The 13287-nt window shown below is 37.6% G+C and overlaps 1 protein-coding gene across 1 annotated transcript in view; it reads left to right on the forward strand.

The window, feature by feature from the left end:
* LOC130915403 (IgGFc-binding protein-like) overlaps positions 1-13287 on the forward strand; it is an 83752-nt gene that overhangs the window by 16240 nt on the left and 54225 nt on the right. The window contains exons 7-11 of the mRNA XM_057835392.1: positions 1217-1393; positions 5352-5577; positions 6886-7131; positions 7241-7342; positions 8518-8665. Of these exons, the coding sequence (XP_057691375.1) occupies positions 1217-1393; positions 5352-5577; positions 6886-7131; positions 7241-7342; positions 8518-8665 (899 nt within the window). The remainder of the gene's footprint in view (positions 1-1216; positions 1394-5351; positions 5578-6885; positions 7132-7240; positions 7343-8517; positions 8666-13287) is intronic.

The following is a 13287-nucleotide window of genomic DNA, read 5'->3' on the forward strand; positions in this document are numbered from 1 at the left end:
GTCATCTTGGAAAATGACATATTTTCAATTGAAGGGATAAGAAAGCTGTCTAAAATTTCAATGTGAACGTGTGCATTTATTGAAGATTAAACCACAGCCATTTCCCCAGTGCCTTTGCCTGATACGCAGCCCCATATCATCAAGGTCTGAGGGAATTTTGATGTTTTCTTCAGGCAGTCATCTTTGTAAATCTCACTAGAACGGCACCAAACAAAAGTTCCAGCATCATCTCCTTGTCCAATGCAGATTCTTGACTCATCACTGGAAATAACCTTCATCCAGTCATTCACAGTCCACGATTGCCTATCCTTAGCCCATTACAGTCTTGTCCTTTTCTGTTTGTGTCAATGATGATTTCCTTTTAGCTTTCCTGTATGAAAATCCAATTTCCTTTAGGTGATTTTGCACAATTCTGTCACATACCTTGACTCCCATTTCTTCATTTGTCTTGTTGTACATCTTCTGTTTTCAAGACATATGGCCTTTAGTTGTTTGTCATGACGTTTGTATGTCTTCCTTGGTCTACCAGTACGCTTAACTTTAACAACCTTGCCATGCTGTTTGTACTTGGTCCAGGTTTTTGATACAGCTGACTGTGAACAGCCCACAACTTTGGCAACCATACGTGTAGTGTTACCTTCTTCAAGAAGATTGATAATCCTCTCCTTGGTCTTAAGAGACTTCTCTCTTGTTGGAGCCACAATTCTTGTGAATCCACTTGGTCCAGCAGCCCTCCAAGGTGTGATAACTGCACTGTTTTTAACTGCTGACTAACGAGATCTAATCTGAGGCAGGGGCCAAATTAAGGAAAGGAAATTGACCGGGTGTGTCTGTATTTTCTATTCAAAATGGAGTGATTGTATATATTTTTTTCTTCAGAATGGAGTGATTCTATATTTCTTCCTTGCACTTGCTCTATAAAAGTAACATTTACTCACAACCACAATGTTTTTTATTAATTTCTTTTAATGTTTCTGAATGCTAAGGAGTTGCACTTTTGAACTAATTAATTATTTTTTCAAGCTTTTTATCTGAGTTTGTTCTACATAATAAAATGTCTGAGTGAGTGCTCGTCCGATACCGGTGATTCCGTACTTTTAGCTAGGGGTTGTATTGGGTATGTTTGTCCCTCTCAACATTAGCTCTTAAAAACCCTTTGTGGGGATTCCAATAACAACGGTCGAATTAATTTAAGTGTGGCTGATATTTCTTCTAGGGTTCCTGCACTTACATTATGGCAACAGTTGCCAAGAAGGTGCCTGGCCTTTTGCCTTTCACTGTGACCACCAAAAATGACCACCGAGGTAACCGTCGGGTCTCCTTTGTGAGGACAGTAACCATCACAGTCCACAAGCAGACTATTATCATTGACAGACACAGAAACAAAGTTCAGGTAATACACTGCCTTAATAAATACAATCAAATATAAAACCATCACTACAAAATAAAACTAATATCTGTACTGGAGTTTGTCAAATCCAATAAAAGGATATTCAATAAATATGTCATTTCAACTATAGTATAGCTACCTTTTTTCATTAGAATAAGGTCAAATCCAAAGATTAAAAAAAAAAAATGCATGTATTCTAATTGCAGCAGAAATGGAGTGCTCCTGTCTAATTTTACCCTCCTCTGATGCTTTAGTATCACATATTCGACGAAACATGACATGATTAAATGATACCAGTTGTCTCAAAGCAGAAGATACAATAAATGCCTTTTCATGTGTATAATATACAGTCATGTGAAAAAATTAGGACACCCCATGAAATATTCAGTTCTATATGAAGAAATGTTCAATGTCTGATCATCTTTTTCTTAATCTCTGGGGAAAAAGTGATTTAATTGCAGGTAAACAACAAAAATTAACACTGTTTTACTCATTAAACCAAATATATCAACAAAAATGCATATTCTAACCGAGGAAAAAGTTATGACACCCTACCTCCTAATAGCTAGTCTTACCCCCTTTGGCTGAAATAACTTCTCTGAGACGCTTTTTGTAGCCATCTACCAGTATTTGACATTGGTCTGAAGAAAGTTTGCTCCACTCCTCAACTCAGAATACTTTCAGCTGTGAGATGTTTGAGGGGTTTCTTGCATGTACAGCCCGTTTCAAGTCACCCCACAGCATCTCAATGAGATTAAGACTTGGCCATTCCAGGACTCTCCATTTCCTCCTTTTCAGCCAGTCCTTGGTGGATTTACTGGTATGTTTTGGGTCATTGTCATGTTGCAGGGTCCAGTTTCGCTTTAATTTTTTCACAGATAATCTCACATGTTCCTCAAGCACACTCTGATACACGATAGAATTCATGGTGGATTCTATGATGTGAGCTGGCCAGGTCCTGCTGCAGCAAAGCATCCCCAAACCATGACACTTCCACCTTCATGCTTCACAGTTGGTATGAGGTTATTTCCTGGAATGCTGTATTGGGTTTACACCAAATGTGTCTTCTGTTCTGATGTCCAAATAATTCGATTTTAGATTAATCTGCCCAAAGAACATTATTCCAGAAATCCTGGTCTTTGTCTACATTCACTCAGGCAAACTTCAGTCTGGCCTTCATGTTCTTCTTAGAGAGCAAAGGTTTCCTCCATGCACACGTCCCATGAAGGTTAAACTTATGAAGTCTCTTTCTGATTGTAGAGGCATACACGGACCATGGAGGTGGCGAAGGATGTGTAAGAATTGAACCAAATCCACACTCACTCTACCTAAAGTAAGCGATTGCCATGACCTTGACATGACATTGGTTAAGGGAGTCATCTTTAACATTGCAAAACCATCAACTTATATCTTCAATTAATCATTTCAATCTGGGTGTTTTCCTGAAGAAATGAAAATTGCAAAAATAATACCACTATTTAAAAGTGGCGATAAATATAGTTTTAACAATTACAGACCAATTTCTCAGTTGCCCCAGTTTTCTAAAATTCTTGAAAAACTTTTTAATTCTCGACTAGAAAAATTTCTGGAGAAACATAAAATAATAAATGAAGGCCAGTATGGTTTTAGAACTGGAAGAACAACCTCAATGGCTATGATTGAAGCAACTGAAGAAATCACTAATGCGTTAGATAAGAAAAAATATGCAATTGGTATTTTTGTGATCTAAAAAAAAGCATTTGATACAATCAATCACCAAATTCTGATTCATAAACTGGAAAAATATGGAATTCGTGGGGTTGCAGGGAATTGGTTAAAAGATTATTTAAGCAAAAGGGTGCAGTATGTCAAAATGGGACAGTATACATCAAAACAACTTGGTATTGCTTGTGGTGTTCCTCAAGGGTCAGTGTTGGGGCCAAAACTGTTTAATCTATATATAAATGATATTTTTAATGAATCTCAATCTCTAAAACGTATTCTTTTTGCAGATGACACCAATGTATTCTATAGTAGTAATAATTATAATGAGTTGGTAAAGGTAATGAACAAGGAGCTAATTAAAATGAAAAAATGGATGGATATAAATAAATTATCATTAAATTTAAGTAAAACCAAAGCTATGATGTTTGGTAGCTTTAAAACTAATCTTGATTTGCATGTAATTATTGATGGTATCCACATTGAAAACCTAGATGTGAATACATTTTTGGGTGTCACAATTGACAGTAAACTGACATGGAAACCCCACATCAGACATATAAAAACAAAAATTTCCAAGAGTCTCTCAATTATAAATAAAGTTAAACAGTTCCTTAATGAGAACGTACTCCACACTTTATACTGCTCTCTGGTTCTCCCATACTTCTCATATTGTGTTGAAGTCTAGGGAAACACTTATCAGAGCACGATAAATCCTTTAGTCACCTTACAGAAACGGGCCGTGCGGATCTTCCATAAGGTCGCGTTTTTGGAGCACACACATAATTTGTTTATTCAATCAAAGCCGCTAAAATTTAACGATCTTGTAAAGTATAACACATCAATAATCCTCTATAAAGCATTCAACAAAGTATTACCAATTAAATTGCAAAACTTTTTTACAATGAAAGAGATAAGTCATAACTTAAGAGGATATGGAGACTTCTTAATACCAAAAATTCTAACAACTCGTAAAAGTTTTTGTGTGTCTGTGTGTGGAGTGAAATTTTGGAATAATCTGGGAATGCAACACAAGCAATGCTAAACTATCTACAGATTTAAAAGGTTGTACAAACTTATGGTCTGGTCACAGTATACTGATATAAGGTCTTACATCAATAAATTGTCTTGGTATGAGTGCTGGTTGTTTCTTACCATTGCTAGTATATTGTCCGTGACGTATAGTTATTGTTGCTATTTATAATTTGTTGTCCTGTGTGTGTGGCCTTTACCATTGTTGGTATGGTTTTACTTTCATTTACCAAGTTGGTATGAAATTGTTTTTGGTTTGGGTGTTACCTGTGGTAACTTCATCACAAGGGACAAAATTTGTTACAAAAATGTACATGTGCAAAACTGTTTGGACTGATTTTTTGTTGGCCTACATTTTTGGAAGGAAGTAGCAAGAATTTTTTGTTCTTAAGTAGACGAGAATAGGGGTGGGATTAAATAAGTTTTCTTCTTCCCACTCCTTTTCAGGCATGTAGTTGCAATGGCCTGAAATAAACGAATGAAATGAAATGAAATTAATACACCTTCACATCAACAGTTGCAAGAGCCTGCTGTAGGTCCGGTGATGACATTTTGGGGTTTTTGGAGACTTCTTTTAGCATCTTGCGATCTGCTCCCGGGGTGAACTTGCTTGGACAGCCAGACCTGGGTATTCTGGCAGTTGTTTTGAATGTCCTCCACTTGTAGACTATTTTCCGGACAGTGGAATGTCTGATTTTATATTCTTTTGAGATCTTTTGAAATCCCTTACCAGACTCATAAGCGTCTACAATCTTCTTTCTGAAGGCCTCAGACAGCTTCTTTGATCTCACCAAGGTATTTTCTCTCACTTCAACAGTCAAGGGCACACCAAACTAAATGTGAGGTTTAAATAAGGCACGCCTCCTTCAAAACACTGGGTAATGATGTTCTAATCATGTGCACCTGATGTGATACACCTGTGAGTGATTTTAGCCATTTTAAGCGGGATCAAATGTGGGGTTTCCTAATTTATTCCTCAACAGAAAGTGCATTTAAAATTACACTTTACGAAGGTTATGAAAATCTTTTTTCACTTTAATTTGTATAGTTCTATTACTTGAATCTCTCAAGGTTGTTAGAATTGATATTAAATATCCATTTGACCAAATATGTTAGAGAACACAGGCTTCCATTGGGTGTCCTAATTTTTTCATATGACTCTATCTATCTATCTGTCCGTCCGTCCGTCCGTCTATCCATCTATCCATGTTTTCATGATTATTTTCAGGTAAATGGTGAACTTCAGTACTTACCAGTAAACTTATTAGACGGGCAGATCACTGTGAGGCGCAGTGGGATCTATGCTGTCCTCACAACTGACTTCGGTCTGACTGTGAAGTATGACTGGAACATGAGGCTTTACATCACAGTACCATCCTCATATTATAAACATGTAGGAGGTCTCTGTGGAAACTACAATGGAGACAAAACAGATGATCTGCCTGAGCCAAGAGGTAAGCACCTTTGTCACAAGAATGGTGGCAACTAACAACTCTGCGTTATTTGTCTCAGTCATATTTTAGTCATTTCATAAATGTGTTCGTCTTCGTCTAGTTTTTGTCGGCGAAATCTCAAATTAAGTGTAGTGTTAGTCGACAGTTACTCATAATGTTTTCGTCTGTAAAATTCATAAGGTTTTGGGGAGACAGTGAGGACAAAATGTGGTGTTTGGTATGTGGCAAAATGGCTTCTGGCATGTGGCTTTTTTTTTTTGGTATGTGGAAAAATGGATTTTGGCATGTGGCATTTTTGGGGAAATTTGGACGTGCATATCCGTCAATGGCATAGCCTGATTTGGGTGCCAGTTCAATGTCAATGTGCTGCAATGGTAAGTAAAGCCACCCATTTTCACATTCGTAAATGGGTGGCTTCTGGTTTTTGAAATGTAAATAAACCAATCTATTGTGACAAAACAACAAAATTGCAACAACTGCATTAACAATCAAAGTGAAGTCTAACTGTAACTGTCGTCTTGAAACAAATCTGAATAAGGAAAAACATTGCAATAAAATAATGCAAACTGGTTAAACTAAAAAGAGTAGCTGAGATCTGTCATGACCGAACATCGCTTCAATGATATCTGGCGCCATCTAGCGTCGTAAATGGGGAGAGTAGCTGAGACTTGTCATGACAGAACACTGCTTCAATGATATCTGGCGCCCGCCATCTAGCGTCATGAATGGGTATAATGTATATAAAGGGTATAATAAGACGACCCCCTGTTTTTCAGTGTTATTTCAATGCAAAAAAAAACGTCTTATATTTGGGCCAATACGGTACTTTTAATTGACCAGAATTTCTAAATCAGGGGTCCCCAAATTTTTTCCTGTGATGGCCACATAACTTTTCTCTTCTCTGATGAGGGGCCATAAAAATGTATTGTTTTTCCAGAAAGCCACAATCAAATAACCCTTTCTGGATTCTTCACGGAACAAAAATAAATAATATAATATAATATAATATAATATAATATAATATAATATAATAATAACACTATTAATTAAATAGATAATAACCAAATAACCCTCTCTGGGTTCTTTGCAGAAAAAAAGCCAGGAAATAAATAACACTATTGGACCAAAAAAATAATAATTTTTGTTTAGGGGGCCGGACCAAATGTAGAGACGGGCCGTAACCGGCCCGCAGGCCATAGTTTGGGGATTACTGTGCTAAATGACAGATTATTCAAAAAGCTTTATGTTACATGAGATTATTTAACCATTTTTCAGCAAAACAACTTGTCTGTGATTTCAAATTTATAGGGTCTTCCCTTTCGGCTGTATTGACGATGATCCAGCAGTGGAAAATAAAAGATCCAGATCTGTTCTGTCATGATAATTGTGGTGGACGCTGTCCCACATGTTCACCAGACAAGCAAGCCCACTTCCGCCGCCCCAAACAATGTGGGATAATAACACAGGCAGATGGACCATTTTCATTCTGCCACAAAGTGGTCAACCCCTCTTTTTATCTTGACAACTGTGTCTATGATGTCTGTATCAATAAGGGTAAGCAAAAAAAATGACAATTGGGTTTTTTTAAAAAATGAGACAGCACTTTTCATTTGATTTCATGTCTATGCACATGCATCTAAATTATATTTTTGTGGCCTTTCAGGTGCAAGACAGCTTCTCTGTGATAACCTGAAGAGCTACAGTGATGCTTGTCTATCAGAGAGAGTGAAGGTCAATCCCGAGTGGAGAATGGTCACTAAATGCCGTAAGTCATTGAGTGAAGTTGAACATTAAAGTCTGAATACTATCTAGGGGTGAAAGTGGCTAGAATTTTGTGCCGTAACTCCCTGACATGAACGTCTCCACGGAGCCAGAATATATATATATATATATATTTTTTTTTCTGTCTCTCTTTTAAACCTCCGAAAACCACAGAAATGCAAAGAAAACTACTTTTAGCAGTTATACCTATAACACACAATAAGACACAACAGGTTTTACACATACATTAGGGCAGTGTTTTTCAACCTTTTCTGAGTCACGGCACGTTTATAAATTTCGAAAAAATCTCACGGCACACCACAAACCCAAAAATGTTCCAAAATTACTTTCTGTACAGTATATTTATTTATAAAATAGTTTCTCAATATTTATACTTACTCAGTGTGAAACCTGTTTAGATGAACCCAAAGCTGATATCCTGGCAAGAATCTTCATCAACAGCTCTCAGTCTCTGTTTTTATTTTTCATAGCAGTTAGGCTTGAAAAGTTCAGAATTATCAGACAGGAGGACTTTAGCAATGTCTTTAATCACATCAGAGCCGAGCAGCTTGCTGACAATAGCTTTGCAGGCAGGTAGTATTATGGTCTCTGCCACAGTGTGGGACTTTGGATTTAGCAACAAGTTCAGCAACAAGATAACTGGCTTTGGGGGCTTTCTCATTTACCTTTGTAGCTTTTCTCAAAAAAGTTGCCCGTTTCTCTGTGTTTTAACAAAGGCGAAGAAAATAATAAAAGCTAAACAGTACAAGAGGGTTCGTGTGCTCACCTCTGATAGACGGACACTAGGAACTTTTTCCAATTAACACGACTTGAACCTACTGCTGGACAACTGAAAGACAAGGAGCAACGAACTATCTCTCTTGTTTTCTTCTTGGAGATGCGTGTGTCGCAGCCTGGCAGTTTTTTTTCTTTTTTAACATGGAGGTTTGACAGTTGCGGTCTAATTTTCAGGATCAAAGCACCGCTCTGCCTCAGAATTTCATATCGGAACGGTGTTCCGGACCTTTCCGGCCCACTTTCACCCCTTGTACTATGCATCTGTTTAGGAATAGATGGTTGAACTTCAATTTGTATGTCTTGTGAAGGTTTTTTTTCCCATTTTGATTGAAAAAGCTCTAAACCTTTTCTTTTCAATGATGTGCATTCCTCCCTTCGCAGCTCTTCCATGTCCTGCAGGGAGCCATTATGAGGCATGCGGTTCAGCATGCCCTGCTTCTTGTGGAACCACAGACAGTGAAAAGCAGTGTGCTGCGCCCTGTGTGGAGGGGTGCCAGTGTGATGCAGGACTCGTGCTCAGTGGAGACAGGTAGAATCAGAATACTGTGCAGACTCCTGAGGCATCAAAGCCTTCACATCGTCAATCCCATTCAGTAAAGTTATCAGTGTTGTTAATAACGGCGTTAGAGTATAATAGAGTTACTAACAGTGTTATTTTTTTCAATAGTGAGTAATCGAATTACTTTTCTCATTTTGGCAACGCCGTTACCGTTACTGAGGATGTAAAGTCGTGTGTTACTATGCATTACTGCGTTGGTTGAATGACGCGAGAAAAGTCTGTGAGAGACAGGACCTCACGGAGACGAGAGAACAGAGCGTGAGTGGGGAGGAGGGAAGGGAGTTGTGACGCCATTGCAAACGCGATGCTAGGTGGCTCAAATAATTCCTGACTGTAGCTATGGAGGTAGATTTGTGTCTTTTGATTTTTTTATAATGACGACACAAATGTCCTAGCCTAAATGTGGCCCAAACGCAAAACAACATTACTTCAATCAAAAAAGTTGTTTCGATAAAAAAAAACGACTTCAATCCCCCCAAAAATTGATCACAAAAAATAGTTTTCGAATGCATTTTTTTTTTTTTTTTTTTTAAATTCAAGTAAATGTTTTTGTTGATTGAATAATAAAGACACAAATCTACCTCCATAGGTACAGTCAGGTATTATTGGAGCCACCTAGCATCGCGTTGGCCCAAACACAAAAAGGATTGCTTCAATCCTTCAATCAAAAGAAAACATTTTCAATGTAAAATTAAGTGTACAATTGCAAATTTTTGAGTTTCAAATATTTTTTTCGCAGTCAAAAACTGTTTTTCTATGATTGAAATTTTTCTTTTGAAAATATTTGTTTGAAGCAACTTTTTGTTTTATAGAATAATAAAGACACAAATCTACCTCCATAGTAGCCGATAGCCTACAAACTACGCCCACATGATGCTACGGTAAATATCACATGTATATAGAACTAAATGCGAAATGACAGACACAGCAGCGTTAGCACATGTATAGATCTAGATGCCAAATGATCGACTCGCCGGCATTAGTAAACAGCCGCCACCTTAAAGCAGTAGACTTCTCAGGAATGCTCTGTTGTAGAGAACCTTCCTAGCGAACCAAGGTAACTTTTTATCCAAAATACTCCTAAATCGGCAAAATCTTGACTTGAATCCATCTTTAACTCATTCGCTCCCAGCCATTTTCACAGGTGCAGCCCTCTTCGGTCCCGGCCATTTTACCCGATTTTGACTGATTTTGCAAGGCCCACAGAAAATTCTGTTCGATTGCTATATTAACATGGAACCCACCAAAAGAAAGATTAGACTGTTTTCTCTCTTTTTCAATTCTTTACAAATCAGCATTAGAAAATAGCTTGGTGTGAGCAATTTTCCAATTTCTGATTAAAAAACTGAGAAATTGAGCTTTTTGTAAAAGCATACATTTCAAACATAACTTAGACTTTAACACAGCTATTTTTGGCTTTTGTGACATCCCAAACATCTGAATAATGTTTTCCTTCGACAAAAACGGACTCAACGGCATCGTCCGCTGCACTGGTGGTACCGGTCGTTCTGCTCGGTCGTCCTGCGCCTGGCATCCCAGGCGTCCTCCCAGTTGTTCTGCTCGGTCGTCCGCCGCCTGGCATCCTGGACGTCCTCCTGGTCATCGCACTTGGTCGTTCGTTGCCTGGCGTCCCGGACATCCTCCCGGTTGTCTTGCTCGGACTTCCCGCCCCTGGAGTCCTGGTCGTCCATTCGGTCGTCTTACGCCGGCGCCCCGGCCATGCAGCCTGGCCGTTCGTTCCGTTGAATCGGGTTGCGGGTCTTACCAAATGTGCTACTCCCCTCCAGTGGCCAGTTTTATTGCTTTAAAATGGATTTTCAGCATTGTGCTTTGGGGCAAAGTTGCATCAGAACCTAGCGATGTCTCTTGTAAAAAAAAAAAAAAAAAAAAACGTAAAAGACGTATAAATACATTTTTGGGACACTGAAACAATTAAAAATAGAACGTATTTATAGGTTTCTGGAGCAAATGAGTTAAATGATGAAATCGTTTTAAAACTTTCACATGTCGACAGTAGACAGAAGGAAACTAATGCAATCATGGGAGCAAATTTAACAACTTTAATGGTTGATTCACAACATTACATAACTTCCAAACATAGCAAAGGTTACTATAGTTTTTTGTTTTGTTTTTTGGGGGGTGAATGAAATAAAAAAAAAAAACATGCCAAGTAACTAATTACTGTTACATTCAGGTAACTGAGTTACTAACTCAATTACTTATTGGGAGAAGTCATTTGTAACTGTAATTAATTCCTTTTTAAAATAACATTAACAACACTGAAAGTTATAGATTGGTATCTTGACTTCGGAATGATTTGATATACAAGTAAACAGAATTGGGTAGTGATGAGTTACATTTACGCCGTTACATTTACTTGAGTAACTTTTTGAGACAAATTTATTTCTTAGTCACATCATACTTTTACTTTGATTTGATTTAACATATAAAGAAGAAACGCCACTCTCACTTTGCTACATCAGGCTTCACATTATTCCTCTTTATTCTACATAAACTTTTAGACTTTATTTTTGCTAGAAAGTAGTGCCTCAGTGGCTCCACCAGTTTCATCAATGAGACGTCACAACAATAATCACATGACTCCATTGTACCAATTAGACGCAACAGTGCAGTCACATGACCATGCACAACGTTGCAGTCAGAAGTCCTACGTTCACGACTGGCTGTTCAATCAAGTGGCGTCTTTAAAGCACCGTAAATATTAAACTATTTCATATAGAGCGCTGCCGTTAACATTACTCAAAAGCACGGATATCAACCTCTCTCCCAGTTTTTATTTGGCACCAACAGACCACGGATAACCGACGATATCGTTTTAATTTCATGGTAGGCAGAGGTGGGTAGTAACGCATTACATGTACTCCGTTACATTTACTTAAGTAACTTTTGAAAAAAAATTTACTTCTAAGACTAGTTTTACTAAGCTATACTTTTTATTTGAGTAGATTTGTGAAGAAAAAACACTACTCTTACTCCGTTACTTTGGGCTACACAAGAGTCGTTACATTTTTCCTCTTTATTCTACATATTGGATTTTTTTTTTTTTTTTTTGCCAACGATGCCAAGTAGCTGTAGCAGCTGTAGGAGTAGCAAGTAGCTCTACTAATCACATGACTCCATTACACCAATCAGACGCAAGCTTGCCATTCTATCTTCACACTGGCCTGTTCAATCATGTGGTGTCTTCAAAACTGTAACAAATGAAGTATTTGATATAGAGCGCTGCCCTTAACATGACTCGAAAGTGCGGATTTTAGCCTCTCACCCAATTTTTATTTGGCACCGATTGAACACGGAAAACTGGAGATATTATCCTTTTAATTTCAAAATAATAATTATAAAGGAACTCTTCACTATTCAAACTAGGAACTATTTTCCCCACCAGAGATCACTAATGCTCTTTGGAGGAATAATGCATCATCTATGTAATTTTTTTCTGTCATCGGAATTCAATGATTTTATATTATTTTATTTTTATTTCTTTGGCCTAATGTGGTTTTGTAATGGGTTATTGTACAGTATCATTATAACAATAGGATAACTTTGCTCAGAAAAATAATGCCCCTATTAAAAAAAAATCCAACAAACATAAGCAGTTCCTCACAATGTTACTCATTACTTGAGTATTCTTTTCACTGAATACTTTTTTTACATGTACTTGAGTAAATTTTTTGGACAACTACTTTTATTTTACTTGAGTAATATTATTTTGAAGTAACGCTACTCTTACTTGAGTAAAATTTTTTGCTACTTTACCCACCTCTGATGGTAGGAAGTATGTTTTCTCCGCTAGAGGGCACTCCTGGTCTTCGGACGGTAGATGTTTCAATTTTGTAGTATTTTCTAGTCGGAATCTGATGATGATTTTTGTGTATTTTTTTGGCCTAATATGGTCATGTAATCGGTTATAGTACAGTCCCTGACAAAAGTCTTGTCGTATAAAGACAGTGACTTAAAATTAGAGGCGTGCGAAATTTCTGACTCTTAGATTAGTCGCGATTCGGGCGTGGAAGATTCGAGAACGATTCACAAACATCCAAATTCCGATTATTGAAATATGCCAATTAAAGTTGAACTAAAACACAGTCAGCGCGGTCTTCAGGATGCAATGAGGAATGGAACAAGAGTAAATATCATGTTCAATTTATGCCGCCAGATTTAAAAAAAAAAAAAAACTATAATGCCTGACTGCGGCCGACAGCCACTACATACAACGCCCAGTTGCTAGTTGCTACAAACATACGGACGCATAATGCTACGGGATACCACATATACAGTATATAGAACTAAATGCCAAATGACAGATGACAGCGGTGTTAGAACATGTACAAAGAACGAGATGTGAAATGACAGTTTTGCCGGCGTCAGTAAACAGCCGCCATCTTAAAGCAGTAGACTTCTCTGGAAGGCTCCGCTGTAGCTAACCTAATTAGCTTTTTATCCAAAATACTCCTAAATCAGCAAAATCTTGACTTTAATCTCTTTAAAACAAACAGTTTTACAACTTTCACATGTTTAAAGTAGACAGGAGGGAAATTATGGAATAACGGGAGCAATTTTAACAACTTTAA

This window comes from Corythoichthys intestinalis, chromosome 4 (assembly GCF_030265065.1).
Source record: "Corythoichthys intestinalis isolate RoL2023-P3 chromosome 4, ASM3026506v1, whole genome shotgun sequence".
Classification (NCBI taxonomy): Eukaryota; Metazoa; Chordata; class Actinopteri; order Syngnathiformes; family Syngnathidae; genus Corythoichthys; species Corythoichthys intestinalis.